The 16,449-nt window shown below is 44.7% G+C and overlaps 1 protein-coding gene across 2 annotated transcripts in view; it reads left to right on the top strand.

Moving 5' to 3' along the window:
• TBC1D8 (TBC1 domain family member 8) overlaps positions 1-16,449 on the top strand; it is a 160,674-nt gene that overhangs the window by 58,092 nt on the left and 86,133 nt on the right. For both annotated transcript variants that reach the window (XM_082244615.1, XM_082244616.1), the window contains exon 6: positions 10,147-10,387. In XM_082244615.1, coding sequence (XP_082100741.1) covers positions 10,147-10,387 — 241 coding nt within the window. The remainder of the gene's footprint in view (positions 1-10,146; positions 10,388-16,449) is intronic.

Raw genomic sequence — 16,449 nt, 5'->3', positions numbered from 1 at the left:
ATCAGTGGCAGCAGTTTTGGTGGTGGGGGGTATGTTATCAGTGGTGGTAATGGGGATAGGGATAACATCTGTAGTGTTGGTGGGGGGGTCAGTGGCAGAGGTAGTGTGGAGGTGAGGGGGGTGAGATCAGTCATGGTGCGGGATGGAGGGGATGACATCAGTGGCAGTGGTGGGGATGACATCCGTGACAGTGGTGGTGGGGATAGGGATGACATCAGTGGCAGTGATGGTGGGGATAGGGATGATATCAGTGGCAGTAATGGGGCTAGGGATGACATCAGTGGTGAGGATAGGGATGATATCAGTGGCAGTGGTGGAGATAGGGATGACATCCGTTACGGGGGTGGTGGGGATAGGGGCAATATCAGTAGCGATGGCGAGGATAGGGATAATATCAGTGGCATTGGTGGGGATTGGGATTACAATGGCCACTGATGTGATTCCCTATCCCCACCACCACTGACACTGATTTCATCCCTATCCCCACCACCGCCACTGATGTCATTCCTATACACACCACCCCTACTGGTGTCATTCCTATCCCCCCATCACCACTGCCTCATGGGGGGGGATGGGATCAAGCAGAGGGATGGGATCAGGCGGAGGGATGGCGGTGGGGGGGATGGAATCAGGCAGAGGGATGGCGGTGGGGGGATGGGATCAGGCAGAGAGGGATGGTAGTAGGGGGATGGGATCAGGCAGAGGGATGGTTGTAGGGGGATGGGATCAGGCAGGGGGATGGCAGTGAGGGGGATGGGATCAGGCAGAGGGATGGCGGTTGGGGGGGAATGGGATCAGGCAGAGAGGGATGGTGGTGAGGGGGATAGGATCCCCCTGATCCTATCAGGGGGATAGGATCAGACCCCATGGGGTCTCCTTGCAGAACGGAGAGCTCCTCCGCCTCCACTCTACTGGCTGTTAGCTGGTCTGCTGACTTTCTGCTCCGCCTCCCGAAATCACTGGATAGATTTTTCAGCAATAGGCGGCAGGCGGGCGAGCACCTCGGCACCCCACCCCACCCTCCCCTTCGGCGGCGACCCTTTTATGGTGGGCTGCCCCCCTTCCACTGTGACAGGACATGTGGGCAGGGCCCACCCCTCCCCCCATCGTGGTGGAACTCCAGGGCCCAGTCACAAATGCGACTGTTGCAACCCCGGTGGTTCCGCCACTGACACACACACGTATATACCAACAGACACGCTCACACCACTGCTTTCCTGCACATTTCTTCTCTCTTGATGAATTCTCATAGATCTCTGGAGTCTCCTGTTATCACCACCCTCATCCAGCCCCCTCCAGGTCTGCAGCTCTCCTTTGGCTCTCCTATGATTCACCCCTCCTCCTTTGCTGGCAAACTCTTAGGAGAGTGAGAGAGAGAGAGTTGTGCATGATGTCATAGCCTAGGCTTAATACCTGACAAGAAAGAGGAAGTGGGCTGTATAAGGTATTTACTGGTAAAAAAAATATGTTACTATACAAAGTTAAAACAACAAGGGCAGAAGATTTATTAGATGAAAAGATGAAAACATGACTGAGGGTCTGCTTTAATGATCATATTTAGGTTGAGGGTCTTCCCGAGTTGATGGATGTAGCTCTATTAGTCTTCTCTAAGCACATCCATCTATTTAGTATTTATTAAACCTCAATACCAAAGGAAGGTTGAACCTGTTCAAGGTGTTGGACAGTATACATGTACTCATTTGCAAGTAGCGCTTTGTTTTTAAAGGCCATACAGCTGGCAGCTACTGAGCACTGGCGATCACTATCCAGAGGAAAACTTTAAATGCAGTAAAAGTATTGTATATTGGACTGCTGTAATGCTGCGAAGTCGGTGTGTCCGTTTTGAATCTTTGGTGATGCTTAAAGAGGTTGTAAACCCTACCTTTAGACATTTGCCTATAGGTAAGCCTATAATAAGGCTTACCTATAGGTACTGTAAATATCTCCTAAACTTGCACCGTTTAGGAGATGTTTACATTGCATGCAGCCAATGATGTCATCGGTGCATGCGCTCTGATGGAGGTGCAATCAGATGGTCGGAGGGTGCGAACCAGGAAGGAGGAAGACCGAAAATGTCTGCTGTGTTACGCTGAGCGGGCGGCACTGCGGGGGCTTCGTTCTAAGGTAAGTATTTCATAATGAGCTAGTATGCGATGCTCATTATGCCTTTTGTCTTTCAGGTTTTTATTTTATTTTTTTTTTTTTTTTTATTATTTTCTGAGGTTTGCAACCTCTTTGAAGAATTTCAAGTTCTGGAAATTTGTACCTAATCTAATAGATATGACCACTCCACACGTCTTTGGAGTGCAATGTGAATATTTGTATGAGTGAAGTTGCAAGAAGTTTCAAGAATTGCCATTATCTCAGGTAATTGAAGTTTATCATTTATTTCAGGTACTTTCTATAGTGCCTTAAATTTACGCTGCACTATACATATGTATTGTACATTCACATCATTCACTGCCCTCAAGGAACTTGCAATATAAATCACTATCTAGTCTACCTAACTCACATTCATACATACATGGGAAAATTTAGACAAGCAAGTGAACCTACCAGCAAGTCTTTGGAGTGTGGGAGGAAATGGGAATACCCGGAGGAAACCCATGCAGGCACAGGGAGAACATGCAAACTCCAAGAAGTTGATTTACAATTTAGTGTTTTTATTACTTTTTATGGTGTATTCTCTTACTCTTTCCTTCTATAATTTCTCTAAAGTGTTTAGCACTGCATTGTACATTCTCTTTAAAGTAGGATTTACTGGGTTTTTGCTCTATTAAAAAAAAAAATCTGGCTCAAGAGCAGGTCTGCCCTGGCTGCCGATTTGCTCGACATTTTCCATACAATAACATCCATTCATTGAGGTATTCAGCTGTTCTTTGTTCTTTATGTTTGAGGGAGAGGCCCTGAAGTGCTGTGTTGGTATCTGCTTTTTAGAAAGCAGTAGAACCTGTTTTTTTGTATTATTTTTGTTCTTGGAAGCTTGGAACTTTATGGCATGCAGGGACCATTTTTTTTTTTTACAGGGAATGGACACAACATTCCATTAAAGAAAAGACATATCATATATGCTAGTCTGAAGTATTAAACAGACAAGCAAACATGTATGCATTGTGTGTGATTGGGGTGGTGATTGAACAAGGCTTGGGTTGGAGAATTTCTTAATACCGAAAATGATATCCAACTAATACACAATGCTTACAGTTTATAGAACTGCAAACTGTTTTACTTTCTTCCAGACTTTCCTCCAGACCTAAACTGAACCAGGGCAAAAGATGTTAAGATTTAGGTTCCATTCAGACATAAATGGTAAAACACGGTAAAATGAAAATCAAGCCATTTTGATTCGCACTTCATTGCACTATTACCATAGTGAGAAATGCACCCACACTTCAGCGCATCACAACACACATATCTGGTCATGCTTTGCCACATATATAAAATAAAAAGGGGTCATGTCTTTTTTTTTTTTTTTTTTTCAAAGCCCATCACTGGCAAAGATATCCTACCTCCTAGTCGGTCCCTTACACTCACTTGTCCCCCCTTCAGCAGTTATTAAAACCCAACTCCAAGAAACTCCAAAACTCTGCCTAGCAGCGAATTGTGCAAAGCTGTACCTGCACTGCAAGGGTTATTTGCTTAGGTCTAGGGGACGTAAAGTGGTTTTTACTTACCTGATCCTCCTCTTCTCCATGCTCCAGCACTGATCTGTTCCTCTGCATCCTTGTGTCTATTGCAGAGCTATGGTCCTTGCATCCGTCTTGTTGATATCTGAGGACCTTAGATCACAGGAGCATAAGGGAGAAGAGGCTGTGGGGACCAAGCTAGCAGGGGGATCAGGTGAGTAAAAGTGCTTTACCAAGTGCTATAGACATAAAGAACAATGAACTCTTGCAGTGTTGGCACAGGGATGATTTTTAGTTTTCCTTGAGCTTTCCCCCTAAACTTAATACCTTCTGAGCTGTTTTTATTCCCACCTTTGTCTGAGGTCCATTTTCTGTGCTGGCACCAGCGTTCTGGAGCAATGAACAGCAGTGATCCAGTGCTGTAGTCTGTGTCCACTGATTGGTTGTCTCTAATTATTATTATTATATAAGATTTATATAGCACCAATAGTTCGCACAGCACTTTACAATATAAAAGAACTTGCTGATGTCGTCATGTCTCCGTAGTATTAAGGATCTTGAGAGAACTTTGTCACTGGACTAGGAAGTGTCCATGTCACCCAGGCAGTGACATGGACTCAAGAAGAAGTACTGTTCCTTCCTAATGAAGCATATAGAAGATTTGGAAACTGGAGCACCAATTGACTACACATTTAGGTAAGTACAAAGGGGTTTAATCTTGGTAATTTTGTTTTTTTTCATATTAATTTGGGTGGGGTGGAAGGGGGAGTGTCAGGAGTTCAGCTTTATCAGGTGCATTAAAGTTCAGGAAACAATGTATTGTCCTAATGCAGTGTATCTGAACTAGCCATGCACCTATACTTGTTTTTTAAATCGCGTACAAGTACCGATACTTGTGCTCAAGTGCTCGCCGTACAAAATGAATGGGCTCAAATCTCACTGCAAGAATCCGATGTGATTTGAACAGCAATGTGATGCTTTTCCTGTCCCAATCCCATGCGGTTTCCCATACCGCTCCTGTGTGATCCAAGGCTGAATTCACTATGTCAAGCCTGGCTATGACAAGCCTGGATTCACACAGGAGCGATGAGGGAAACTGCATGTTTCAAGTACTCGTGCAAATGCTTAGTATAGTCATTGGTTCACCCCTAATCTGAACCCATGATCAAGCTTAAGCTGGCCATAGTTGGCAACAGGGACCAGCCGAATTTCGATCCATCTATGGCTGGTCCTGTTTAAGAGCAGTCAATCCACTTATCAACTTCTCATGACCATGCTAGCTGAAAAACTTTAGTTTGATAAGGTGCAGTGCTGATCAGTGTACTCTATGAGAATACAATGACATCGCAGGGAGGATTCTCGCATCCACCTGGAATGTGTTGATGGGAGATTAGATTCAGTTCTTTTCCTCGAAACCTACTGACTGAAAAAAAAAAGTGTTAGTGTGGAGAGTTTTAAACATTTTTAGTCAGGTAATTTTTAAGATGAATATTTAAAATATTGACTTTCAAGGTGGAGATTTCTGGAGTCTTCTGGCTTCAGTTTTTTTACTTGTATACCATAGAGCAGGGCTCAACAAACCCCAGGCACCAGGTCGCATTGGACTAGAATTAGCAACCTGGCGCCTGGTCTGCACTGCAAGAGGTGTCTTGTCCCCGTGCGCCCCCACCACCCGTGGGTGCGCGGACTAAGAGGCCGCGTCTTTGTGGCCTCCTGGAGTGAGACGCTTCTATTGGGGAGCTGGCACCCTCTTGTGGTGGCCGGGGGTGTGACAAGCAGAGTGTTTCCCCTGCATGTTCTCACTGCCCGCCCATCTCCTTCCCAGGAGGAGAAGAGACTGAAGTTGTTGCAGGCTTCATCTGGCACCCTTTGCCTAATGGTAAGAGGACATGGAGTGTGGGGCAGGTGGTTGGAACAGCCTTAGTTCTATTCACACACCCTCACAAAAGGTGGAAACAGTTTATAATTTTTTTTTATTATTATTAAAATGTGTTTTTTATTAATTTTCATTATCTCCCTGCCATACCACATCCACACAGCCGAAGGCCCCTTTCACACAGCTGTCTGATCAGGTACGCCTGTTAGGTTTTTAGGCGGACCTGATCGGACCCTTCAGTCTCCTCTATGGAGCAGTGGATGTCCACTGACAACCGCCGCCATCCAATCCTGTGGGTGCAATCAGATGGCATTGGATGGAAATGGACAGGCAGTCCATTTCCATCCGATTGCCCCATAAAGGAGAGCGGGACTGTTTCAGTTTTAGCACTGCATAGCGGAGTGGACAGGACCTGTCATCCACTTGCTCAGCTGGGATTAGCGGAGAAATCCCCGCTGAGCAAGCGGATTCTGCTTAGCGTAGGGGCCCGTATGAAAGGGGCATAAGGTGGCATTAGTTACTGGATCACCTTTTGCCCCCACCTTGCTGCACTGTCCTTCCCTAGTAAGCCACTCCCATCGCATTATCAAGCCAAGTACACACATGCTGAATGATGGGCATCAGCGGTTCAATAAAAACTGGCCTCCATTCGGCCTGTGTGTATGGTAGCCGGTCCGACAGAAGCCGGCCATTCAACATGCGCGGAAAAAAAATGGCTCCTAACGTTTTTAGCTGGCTCCTAGATTCCAAGCAAATTTGTAAAGCCCTGCCATAGAGTGTAAATTGATCTCCTGCTACTCAGCTCTGTTCAGGACACTTACACATCTGAAAAGACCCCCCCCCCCCATATCTCTGTCATTTTAAAACGTATAGATTACAGAAATATCATACACAAAGTGTACAGCTGCTACTGTACTGGCTTATTAAAACGTTTAAATAACTTTGGGCACATTGAGGGAGATTTAGGCCTGGTACATACCATTCATTTTTTTTCGTACAACCCATCGGGCTGAACAAAATAAAAAACAAAAGTGCTCAGTGGGAGCCGCTGTACTAACTATCCAATGTTAGTACAGCGATCTCCCCTGCTGAGCTAGTGTGTTCTGACTGGGGGGTGGAAGCCCCTCGCCAAAACACATCAGTCTGCCATTGGCTGAGAGGGCTGATCTGATGCCCATTGGCAGAAATTTTTTGGTCATGCCCCTTCGACAGAAGCCAGCCGCACTGACAGCTTCTGTCAGACTGGCTGCCATACACACGGGCCGAATGTCGGCTGGTTTCTATTCTGGCTCTATGTACGGGCCTAACTAAAACTGGTGCACACAGAAGCTGTGCATAGTATATAGACAAAAGGCTAAAGACCCAATTGAGCTGTATTTGTTTACTGTTTTACTTGTCAAAGGATGTTTAATTCTGTGCAGCCAATGCCATGTGGCCTATAAACATTTACCTTACTAGACAGATAAGGAGATAAGAAATGCAACCTCCTTTGTACCACTTCAGCTACAACCTGTTAAAATAAAAGGCTTAATCACCTTTTTATGATCTTCTGGTATGTGATCCAGAAAGCAATAAAGCTAAACCAGAAAGTTTTTCCTGGCTTTGCAGTGCTGCAGATGTGTACAGATCAGAAGACTGGTTAAAGTATATGTGAACCCTTACCTATATTCTGTTTAAAAAAGAAGCATGGGTTTCATTAAAAAAAAAGATTTTATTTACTTAGGTAGACGCAGCATCGATCTGATGTATGTCTGCTGTAAGACTGAAAACTGAGCGATCAAATACAACTGATCACTCAGTTCTCAGTCCTCGGGCTGCAGAGTGCTGGTAACTGTCAGTCACTCTGCTTTGCCCCCCTCCCTCACTCTCACTGGAGTACTGGGCTGTGGAGGTGGCAGTAGCAGCTGGCCCAGGCTTTCAACAGCTTGCTCACCACTCCTCGCTACACTGGAATTGTTTATTTGCTTTATTAGGCTAGACTGTGTATCTCAGCTTCCCGGCTGAAAAGAGAATTTTTATACGATTTGCCTCAACCCAATAAAGTTTGGTCCTAGGTGACCCATTGCCTGAGACTTGAGTGGAGACTTCCTGGCACGGGAGCACTGTTTTGTTATTTAGGTATCTTACATGATTGGTGGATTTCCACCCTATTATGCCCCAGTAGCCTGGCTGCCCACATTTGTCCTGCAAGTTACCATCAGTCTGTTACATCTCACCATTTACTGGATCTATGTGTGGGCTGGGTGAGCAGCTGCTGTGGTGATGAGACAGTGTTGTCTTTTTCCATTTAGTGTGGTGGTGAATAGTGTGTTTTATGCTTTTTTTTTTTTTTTCTTTGTATGACTACTTTTATATTTAAACATTTTTCTAATGGGCTTTAGTCAGTTAGGGGTCCAATCTGTCTGCCGCAATGTCGCAGTCCCGCTAAAAATCACTGATTGCCGCCATTACTAATAAAAACCAAAATGAAACCCAAAAAAAAGTCCAAAAATCTATCCCGTAGTGTGTAAACGCTATAACTTTTGCGTAAACCAATTAATATACGCTTTTTGGGATTATTTTTACCAAAAATATGTAGCGGAATACAAATTGGCCTAAACTGATAAAAAAAAATTAGATTTTAAATTTTTTTTTTTATTGGGAATGTTTTATAGCAGAAAGTAAAAAATATAGTGGTTTTTTTTTTTTTTCAAAATTGTCACTCTTTTTTTGTTTATAGCGCAAAATCTAAAAACCGCAGAGGTGATCAAATATCACCAAAAGCTCTATTTGTGGGAAAAGAAAGGACATCACTTGTATTTGGGTACAGCGTCGCACAACCGCGCAATTGTTAAAGTAACGCAGTGCCGAATCGCAAAAAATGGCCTGGTCATTAAGGGGGTAAATCCTTTTGAAGCTGAAGTGGTTAATGGCTGTGTGTTGAGTTATTTTGAGGGGACAGCAAATTTACACTGTAAGTGTCGGTTTACACTGATCCGACTCGAAGTCGCCCTGACTTCGGGCAACTAATGAAGTCGCCCGTGCACCGCGACTCCGGCGCGGCTTGCGACGACTTCTCATAATGGAAGTCAATGCAAGTCGCTCCGACTTTGCAAAAAAATAGTGCAGGAACCTTTTTCTAAGTCAGAGCGACTTGAGTTGCTCTGATTAGAACGGTTTCATTGCACAGCCTGGAGCGCTACTTGTCAGGCGACCAAGTCGCCTGACAAGTCGGATCAGTGTGAACCGGCTCTCATACAAGCTGTACACTCACTACTTTACATTGTAGCAAAGTGTCATTTCTTCAGTGTTGTCACATGAAAACACAAGTCTTGGCCATTTGTGGACAAGCAGGCTGTGCTCCCAGCACAGACAGAAAACTGACCATGCTGGAAAGGTTGTACTGTTCGGTCTAGTATGGTCAGTTTCTAATAGGAAAGCAGGGGGACTGGCAGGAACACCACCAGGTATTTCACACAAAGGAAACCATACAAAGAAAACAGGATACTTTTTTTACACAAATACATGGTACAACAGACCCATAACAAGAATATGAAATGCTTGGGTAATAAACACTTTAAATAGAATTACAAATCATTTGGTTTTCAACCAGTAAATATGTGTATTTTAAAGTGGTTGTAAAGGTAAAAAGTTTTTTTTACCTTTTTATTGCATTTTCTGCTTTAAGGTAAAAAAAAAAAAAATAGTAGCATGTACCCCAGCCCCCCTACTTACCTGAGCCCAATCTCAATTCAGCGCTGTGCATGTCTACAGCAGCTCTTCTCCCCTGACCTCTGTCTCACAGGCTTAGCTAAGAGCAGCGAAGCTCATGGCTCCTACTGCTGTCAGTCAATATCTGTTAGCAGAGATTTGGACGCAAGGCAGAGCTGTGCTGTGTGTCTGATAGATGCAAACATTCCGGCTAGGAAGTAGGCATGCACAAGTGCCCCCCCCCACAAAAAAAATCAGTTTCCTATGGGGGCACTCAGAAGGTGGGAGAAGCCAGGAGTGCCAGTTTGGAATCCTAGAAGAGGGAGGACTAGGGCTGCTCTGTTCAAAACCATTGCACAAAGCAGGTACGTATACCATGTTTATTATTTTAAGACCATAAAAAAAGAAAGCTTTACAATCACTTTACTGCATTTAGCTGTCTGCCTGGAGTTTCACTTTATTTATTGTAAAAATTACATACAAAATGTATAAACTGTATACAAAAAGTACAGTGTCAGGATGCAGAGGTTTTTTTTTTAATGACTAAACATTGCAATTTAATATTGCTCCCTAATACAAAAAGGCACTTTTCTTACCCCTTGTCATGTTCCTAATTTTTTTCACAAACCATATCTGATATTAATGTATGTTTATATCAATATTGTTGGCTAAAGTGCTGTGTGGTCCATTTGTTTATGTACTCATGTGCAGCAGGGGTCAGGAAATATCTTCTATGCAGTCTATGGCTGCTTAAGACTGGCATGGTTCGCTAAAATATGCATATCTTTCATTTTTTTTGCTTAAAAAGCTATAATGCAGGAAAAAAAGCCTATTTCTATTTTAACAAGTTTGTTTTGTTGTAGTTTACTATCCAGAACATGTTTCATTGTTGTATGAGGCAAAGTGAATTTTTACAGTGCACCAATCATGTTTTATTTTTGTTTTTTTACGAAGTGAAAATGGTGATCCCTTGGGTTGAAGTCCAGAAACTTGAAAGGACATCCAATGTTTTAATGGCAGACATCATTGTGGTCCATGCAAGAGGCAAGGAGCGAGAGTTTTCTATGTTCCTCGATATCAATGAAGTATTCCAAATAATGGAGCAGCTTGCCGATGTGACTGTCAGAAGACTGTTGGATAATGAAGTATTTGAACTGGACCCAAATTTGAAACAGTCCACACAAATAACAAAAAGGTATTTTTTTTTCTCTTGAGTGATGCGGTGGCATACCATAGCCATCCTAGGGAAGTTCTTTGGTTACAGTACAATTTACAATTACAACTGTAGCATGTTTTGTAAAAAGGGATAAGGAATATGAGTCAGATTGCAGGTCTCTTAGAGCAGTGGTCGCCAACCACTGATGGTCCACAAGAAAATGTTGGTGTTTCCCAGGGGGTTCTGCCGTAAATCAACTTTGTGGCAGATGTATACCATCCAGAGTTGCTTCCAGTGTTGTTCTCAATGCGTGCTGACCGCACACATTGATCCCCGATGCCTCATCTGTAGTTCTCCCACTGGTAGTAGTACAGAAAGCAGGAGGTGACGAAGAAAGGGACTTCAATGACAGAGCTGATCACAGACTGAACATTGAGCTGGAGCACAAGGCTGGATAGAGAGGTGAGCTCTAATGATGAGTCTGTGTTAGGCAGCAGTGTAAATAGGGAGGTGCAGAGAGCCAGAGCATTGTGTGTATAAGGCAGCAGAGTGATCCAGAGAGCATTGTGTGTGTATAAGGCTTTTAGAATTCATGTTAGTGGTTCGCCGGATTTAAAATTGTAAGTTTAATGGTCCATGAGGTCCGAAAGGTTGATTAAATAGCATAGTTAGTAGATCTTGAAAAAAGGCATAGCCCATTATCCACTTCCTGCCCAATGACGTCATATGACGTCCTGGACTTTGAGTTGGGATATCTGAATGATGCCTGCAGGCATCATTCAGATATCATCTTTTTCTGCCAGCGATTCCCTGTCATGTAAAAACAATTGTCTGGCCTTGGCAGATGTAAACACTGCTGAGATGCTTTTTTTATATATATTTTTTTTATTTCAGGCTATCCAGCCTAGAGGTGACATCCAGGGACCTTAAATCTCGCTGTAAATAGGACCTGTCATGTCCTTTTACCTATAGACAAGGGTTTTTTACATTCCTTGTAATAGGAATAAAAGTGATAAAAAAAAATACATTTAAAGGGAAAGTTTCAAAATAAAAAAAAAAATAATTAAAGTGCCCTCGTCCCTTCTCGCAGAAGCAAATGCATACGTATGTTGCGCCGGCATATGTAAACGGCTTTTAAACTACACATATAAGGTATTGCCGCAAACGAGCAAGAGCAATAATGCAAGAGCAATAATTCTAGACCAAGACCTCCTCTGTAACTCTAAACAGGTAACCTGTAAAACTTTTTAAAACATCGCCTATGGAGATTTTAAAGGAACTGAAATTTGGCGCTATTCCACAAGTGTGTGCAATTTTAAAGCGTGACATATTGGGTATCTATTTACTCAACGTAACATCATCTTTCACATTATACAAAAAAATCTTTATCTGTGATGCCTCTTTGGATAGGGCTCCAGTGATTTCTAAACTGTGTGTTTTTGGCAGTGATCCTTAGGCTTATTTTGTGGCTCAAATGTTGGTCTTCGGACAAGACCTTTAAAAAAGCCTTAACTTTTCAAGGAGATCGCCTGTTTGGAGCTACCCTGGATGACATCATTAAGATTTTCACAGGGGGGAAAAGGGTTCCTTTCTTCCGCAGGCTAGTAAGGGTAAGGAACCTCGTCGCAGACGTGGCCTGTCCTTCTTGACTCATAGGAAGTTTTTTCGTCCCTCAGGGTCGGCTAACAAGGGTTTAAAGCCTTTCAAGGCCTCTTTGGGAGGATCCAAGCGAACTTGGTCTGGCAAGTCTAAAATTGGTTTCTCCAGACCCGCAGACAAGGATCCTTCTGCGTGAATATGTTCCCCCACCGTGCCTGGGTTGGGGGGTTTTCTTAGCTGATTTCCGGACCCATGGACCTCCTTGGTGCAAGACAAGTGGGTCCACAAATTGATACGGTCCGGGTACAAGATCGAGATTCGTTCTTACTCTCCGGGTGAAGTTCTTTTCTTCCAATGTCCGTCTGTCCCTGGACCAATTGCAAGCCCTATTCGGGGGGTGCATCACCTGTTCAAGGGGTAATTGTTCAGATTCCAACTCTGGAACATTTTCAGGGGTTTTATTCCATTCTATTCATGGTCCCAAAGACAGAAAGTAGGGTGCGTCCAATTCTTGATCTCAAGGCCCTGAACTTGTGCGGTACAGAAGTTCAGAATAGAGTATTTTCGCACGGGGGTAGCATCCTTGCATCAGGGGGATTTCCTTGCCTCTAATGACATCAAGGGTGCTTACTTACACATTCCAATATGTGTCTGTCACAAACGCTTCCTCCACTTTGCCGTGGGAGAGGAGCATTATGAGTTTGTAGCGTTACCCTTTGGTCTCGCATCTGCTCCTTGTGTCTACACAAAGGTGTTGGCTCTGATGCTGGAGTTGTTACGTCAGCGAGGAATCGCAGTGCTGGGCTACCTGGATGACCCTCTTTTTTGCCAGCAGGGTCTCCTACTGCTCTGATGGGCAACATGGGAGTTCTGCTCTGGTTCCTTTCTCAAAACTGGACTATCTGGGTCTAACTCTGGACTCGGCTCTAGCCAGAGTGTTCCTTCCAGTAGACAAACTCCAGAAGTTGCATGCTGCGATTCATTGCTTGCTGTCGGCAGGTGGTAGTCCCTCCGGACTTGAATAAGGGTGCTGGGCCTGATGGTTTCTACCTTCGAGGTGGTCCAGTTGGTACAGTTCCATACGAGGTCCCTGCAAAGGGAGATCTTGGCCAAATGAGACAAGTGTCCGAAGTCTCTGGACAATCAAATCCGGCTGAGCCGAAAAACAAAAGGGTCTTTGATTTGGTGGCTTCTCTCTCCACCTCTTGGCCAGAACAAATATTTTCTTCTCCTGTATTGGACAGTTGTCACCACAGATGCCAGTCTGTCCGGGTAGGTGGGTGTCCTGGGTCAGGACCCCGCTCAAGGAGTTTGGACACTGGAAGAGCCCAGACTCCCGATCAATGTACTTGAACTCTGAGCGGTCAGGCTGTGCCTGAATCACTGGACAGATCGCCTTCAGTGGTGTCTGGGGCAAATCCAATTGGACAATGCCACTTCCACGGGTTATGTCAATCACCAGGTTGGAACAAGAAGTGTATTGGAAGCTCTGAAGGTAGCCAGCATTCTTCGATGGGTAGAACGTTTCTCCGCTGTATACATTCCAGGGGTGGAAAATTGGCGGGCAGATTATCTCAGTCAGCAGACGTTGGACCAAGGGGAGTGGTCTCTTCATCCGTTGGTGTTTCAAAAGGAAGGTGCACGGGTTTGTGGCATGATCACGGGATCCGCTAGTGGATGCAGAGACGCGCTGTTGGCCACCTGGGGCCAGTATTGTCTGATTTACGCCAGCTTCTGCCAAGACTCTTGTGCAGGATTGAGGCAGAAGGAATTCCAGTCATTCTAGTGGCCTCCGAATTGGCCTCGCTGGTGTTGGTATGCTGACCTGGTGCGGTTGGTCGCCGACGTGTTCTGGAGACTACGTCTCAGAGAGGATCTGCTGTCCCAAGGGCCAATTTTCCATCCTGCTTTACAGTCGGTGGCTTTGACAGCTTGGCTGTTGAAAGCCAGGTGCTGAAGGATAGAGGTTTGTCTGCGTGAATCCCACACTACTGAAGGCTAGGAAGTCTACTTCTAGGAAGAGCTACCATCATAAGTGGAAAGCGTATATTTCATAGTGTGAGTCGCTTGGTGTTCACCCTCGCTCTTTTTCGGTGGCTCGGGTCTTGACCTTCCTTCAACGGGGGGTTGAACAGAAATTTATCTTGGGTACCATTAAGGGTCAGGTGTCAGCCTTGGTGGTCTTCTTTCAACGACCCTTGGCCACGCACTCTCTGGTGCGCACTTTTATTCAAAGGTATTGACATTTGACTCCACCAGTGTGGCCCCCACTCCTGCATTAGGATCTCAACTTGGTGCTTTCAGCTCTACAGAAGCCTCCCTTTGAAAATATTTAGGAGATTCCCCTGCTTACACTATACCAGAAGGTGGCCTTTTTGGTGGCTATCACCTCTGCGCACAGGGTGTCGGAATTGGCGGCATTGTCTTGTCGCTTCCCTTATTGGTGGTCCACAAAGATAAGATGGTTCTTCACCCCTGTCCGTCATTCCTTTCCGAAGGTGGTCTCTGATTTCCATCTGAATGAGGACATTGTGTTGCCTTCCCTGTATCCCAGGCCAAAATATCCGAAGGAAATTGTGTTGCATTCCCTGGATGTGGTTCAGGCTATTCGGGTGTACCTGGCAGCTGCGGAGTCTTTTAGGATTCAGACTATCCTATTTGTGCTTATGGAAGGGCCTCGAAAAGGACTATCCACTTTTTCTACGACCATTTCTAGATGGATCAGACAGAAGGTGACTCAGGCCTATTCGATTAAGGGTCAGGTTCCTCCTTTCCCTGTGAAGGCGCACTCTACGCGCGCGCTCAGTGCATCTTGGGCCTTTCGTCTTTAGGTCTTTAGTAACACAGGTGTGCAAGGCGGCCATTTAGTTCTCGGTGCACACTTTCACAAAATTTTATAGAGCACATGTGTTGGCATCTGCGCATGCCTCTCTTAGCCGCAAGGTTTTGCAGGCTGCTGTTTAGGGGGCTTGTTCCGTCTTTGGGGGTGTAATGTTTTTCAGGTGGGCTCCACTTGTTTTGGTTGAGCTCCTTTTACCTGGTTGGCTATGGTTTAGCCTTGTGAATTATTTCTTGCTGTTCCCACCCCTCATGTTTGACACTACTTTGGGACGTCCCATTGGTGAAGAAGATCAGGAGCTGTGCCTGTCAATGAACGAAAGAAAAAATGGGATTTTTGACTTACTGTAAAATCCATTTCTCTGATGTTCATTGACGAAATCAGCATCCACCCCTCTTTGGAGTAGCATTTTATGGAGTTGTATTCAGACACTGCTTGTAAAAAAAATGTAAAAAAACTGAGTACCTATAGCTAAGCGGATTGGGGGGGGGGGTATACCTCCCGGGACTGCCAATAGGCGTAGTCAAGTTCTTTTTCTGCCTAGTGTCCTACTCCTGTAGGGGGCAGAATAACCCAATGGTCAAGAAGATCAGTAGCTGTGTTCATAAATAAACATCAGAGAAATGGATTTTACGGTAGGTCAAAAATCCCATTTTTTTTTTTTTTTCACGGAAAACTGTTTTTTGATAGTGGGGAATGCCAGCTTCTTGTTGTCCAATATTGGAAGCCTTTTCAAACTACCCCTTTTTTATGTATGAGTTAAAGAGTAAGAGGAATGTAAAAGTAAAACGACTGCAGTTCTGCCTTGCTGGTATGAGCTTGTTAACACAATGGCCTGCCAGATCCTGATATGTTACAGGCTGCTACAGTGAAGAGCAGAGGAAGGCACTCATAGAAGACAGGCTGGTTGTTTAGTCCAGTATAAAACTTGTCCCCTGCATGTTCACATACTGAACGGCTGCATTGTGTAATCCCTACTGATCCAGGCAATACAGGTACTATATTTTAAGTCTATATTTTTAGGAATTAGGGGCTGAATTGTTGTCAAACCATCCCTATACAATACAGTAGATTGGTTTGACAGCCTCAGACCAATAGACCTAAACCCCTTTTAAATTTAATTGCTAGGGTGTGAGATGTATAAGGGTTGACTTGCTAAAATTGGAGAGTGCAAAATCTGGTGCCTCTGTGCGTGGTAGCCAGTCAGCTTCTAACTTCAGCTTGTTCAATTAAAGTGCAAGTTCATCTTTACAGAAAATCTGTAAGGTGACTTTACACTTGACCCCCTCCCCCCCCCCTCAGTCCCACCATACTGGAGGAGTCCCGCGATCCTCTGCTGTTGGACGCCAGCATGCGGCTTCAACTCTCAGGGGAAGCAGAAATCCTTCTGTCCTCTCCTCGCAGTGCGGACAGTACAAGCTTGATGGATTTAGCACTGGCCACTGTGCTCCATACTGGCTAAGCAGTACAGATAAGAGATTAAGCCGTGAGGTTTTTTAAGTTTTTAAACACCCAGACCGGTGAAGCGGCATGCCGGTGTCTGACAGGGGAGGATCGCTGGACTCCAGTAGAGCAGGACTGGGATGGGGGTTTGGATGGGGAGGGGTCCAGTGTAAGATCACCTTACAGATTTTCTGTAAACATGAACTTACACTTTAAGTGT

This window comes from Pelophylax lessonae (assembly GCF_965119305.1).
Source record: "Pelophylax lessonae genome assembly, chromosome: 2".
Classification (NCBI taxonomy): Eukaryota; Metazoa; Chordata; class Amphibia; order Anura; family Ranidae; genus Pelophylax; species Pelophylax lessonae.
This window is presented reverse-complemented; position numbering and strand designations above follow the sequence as displayed.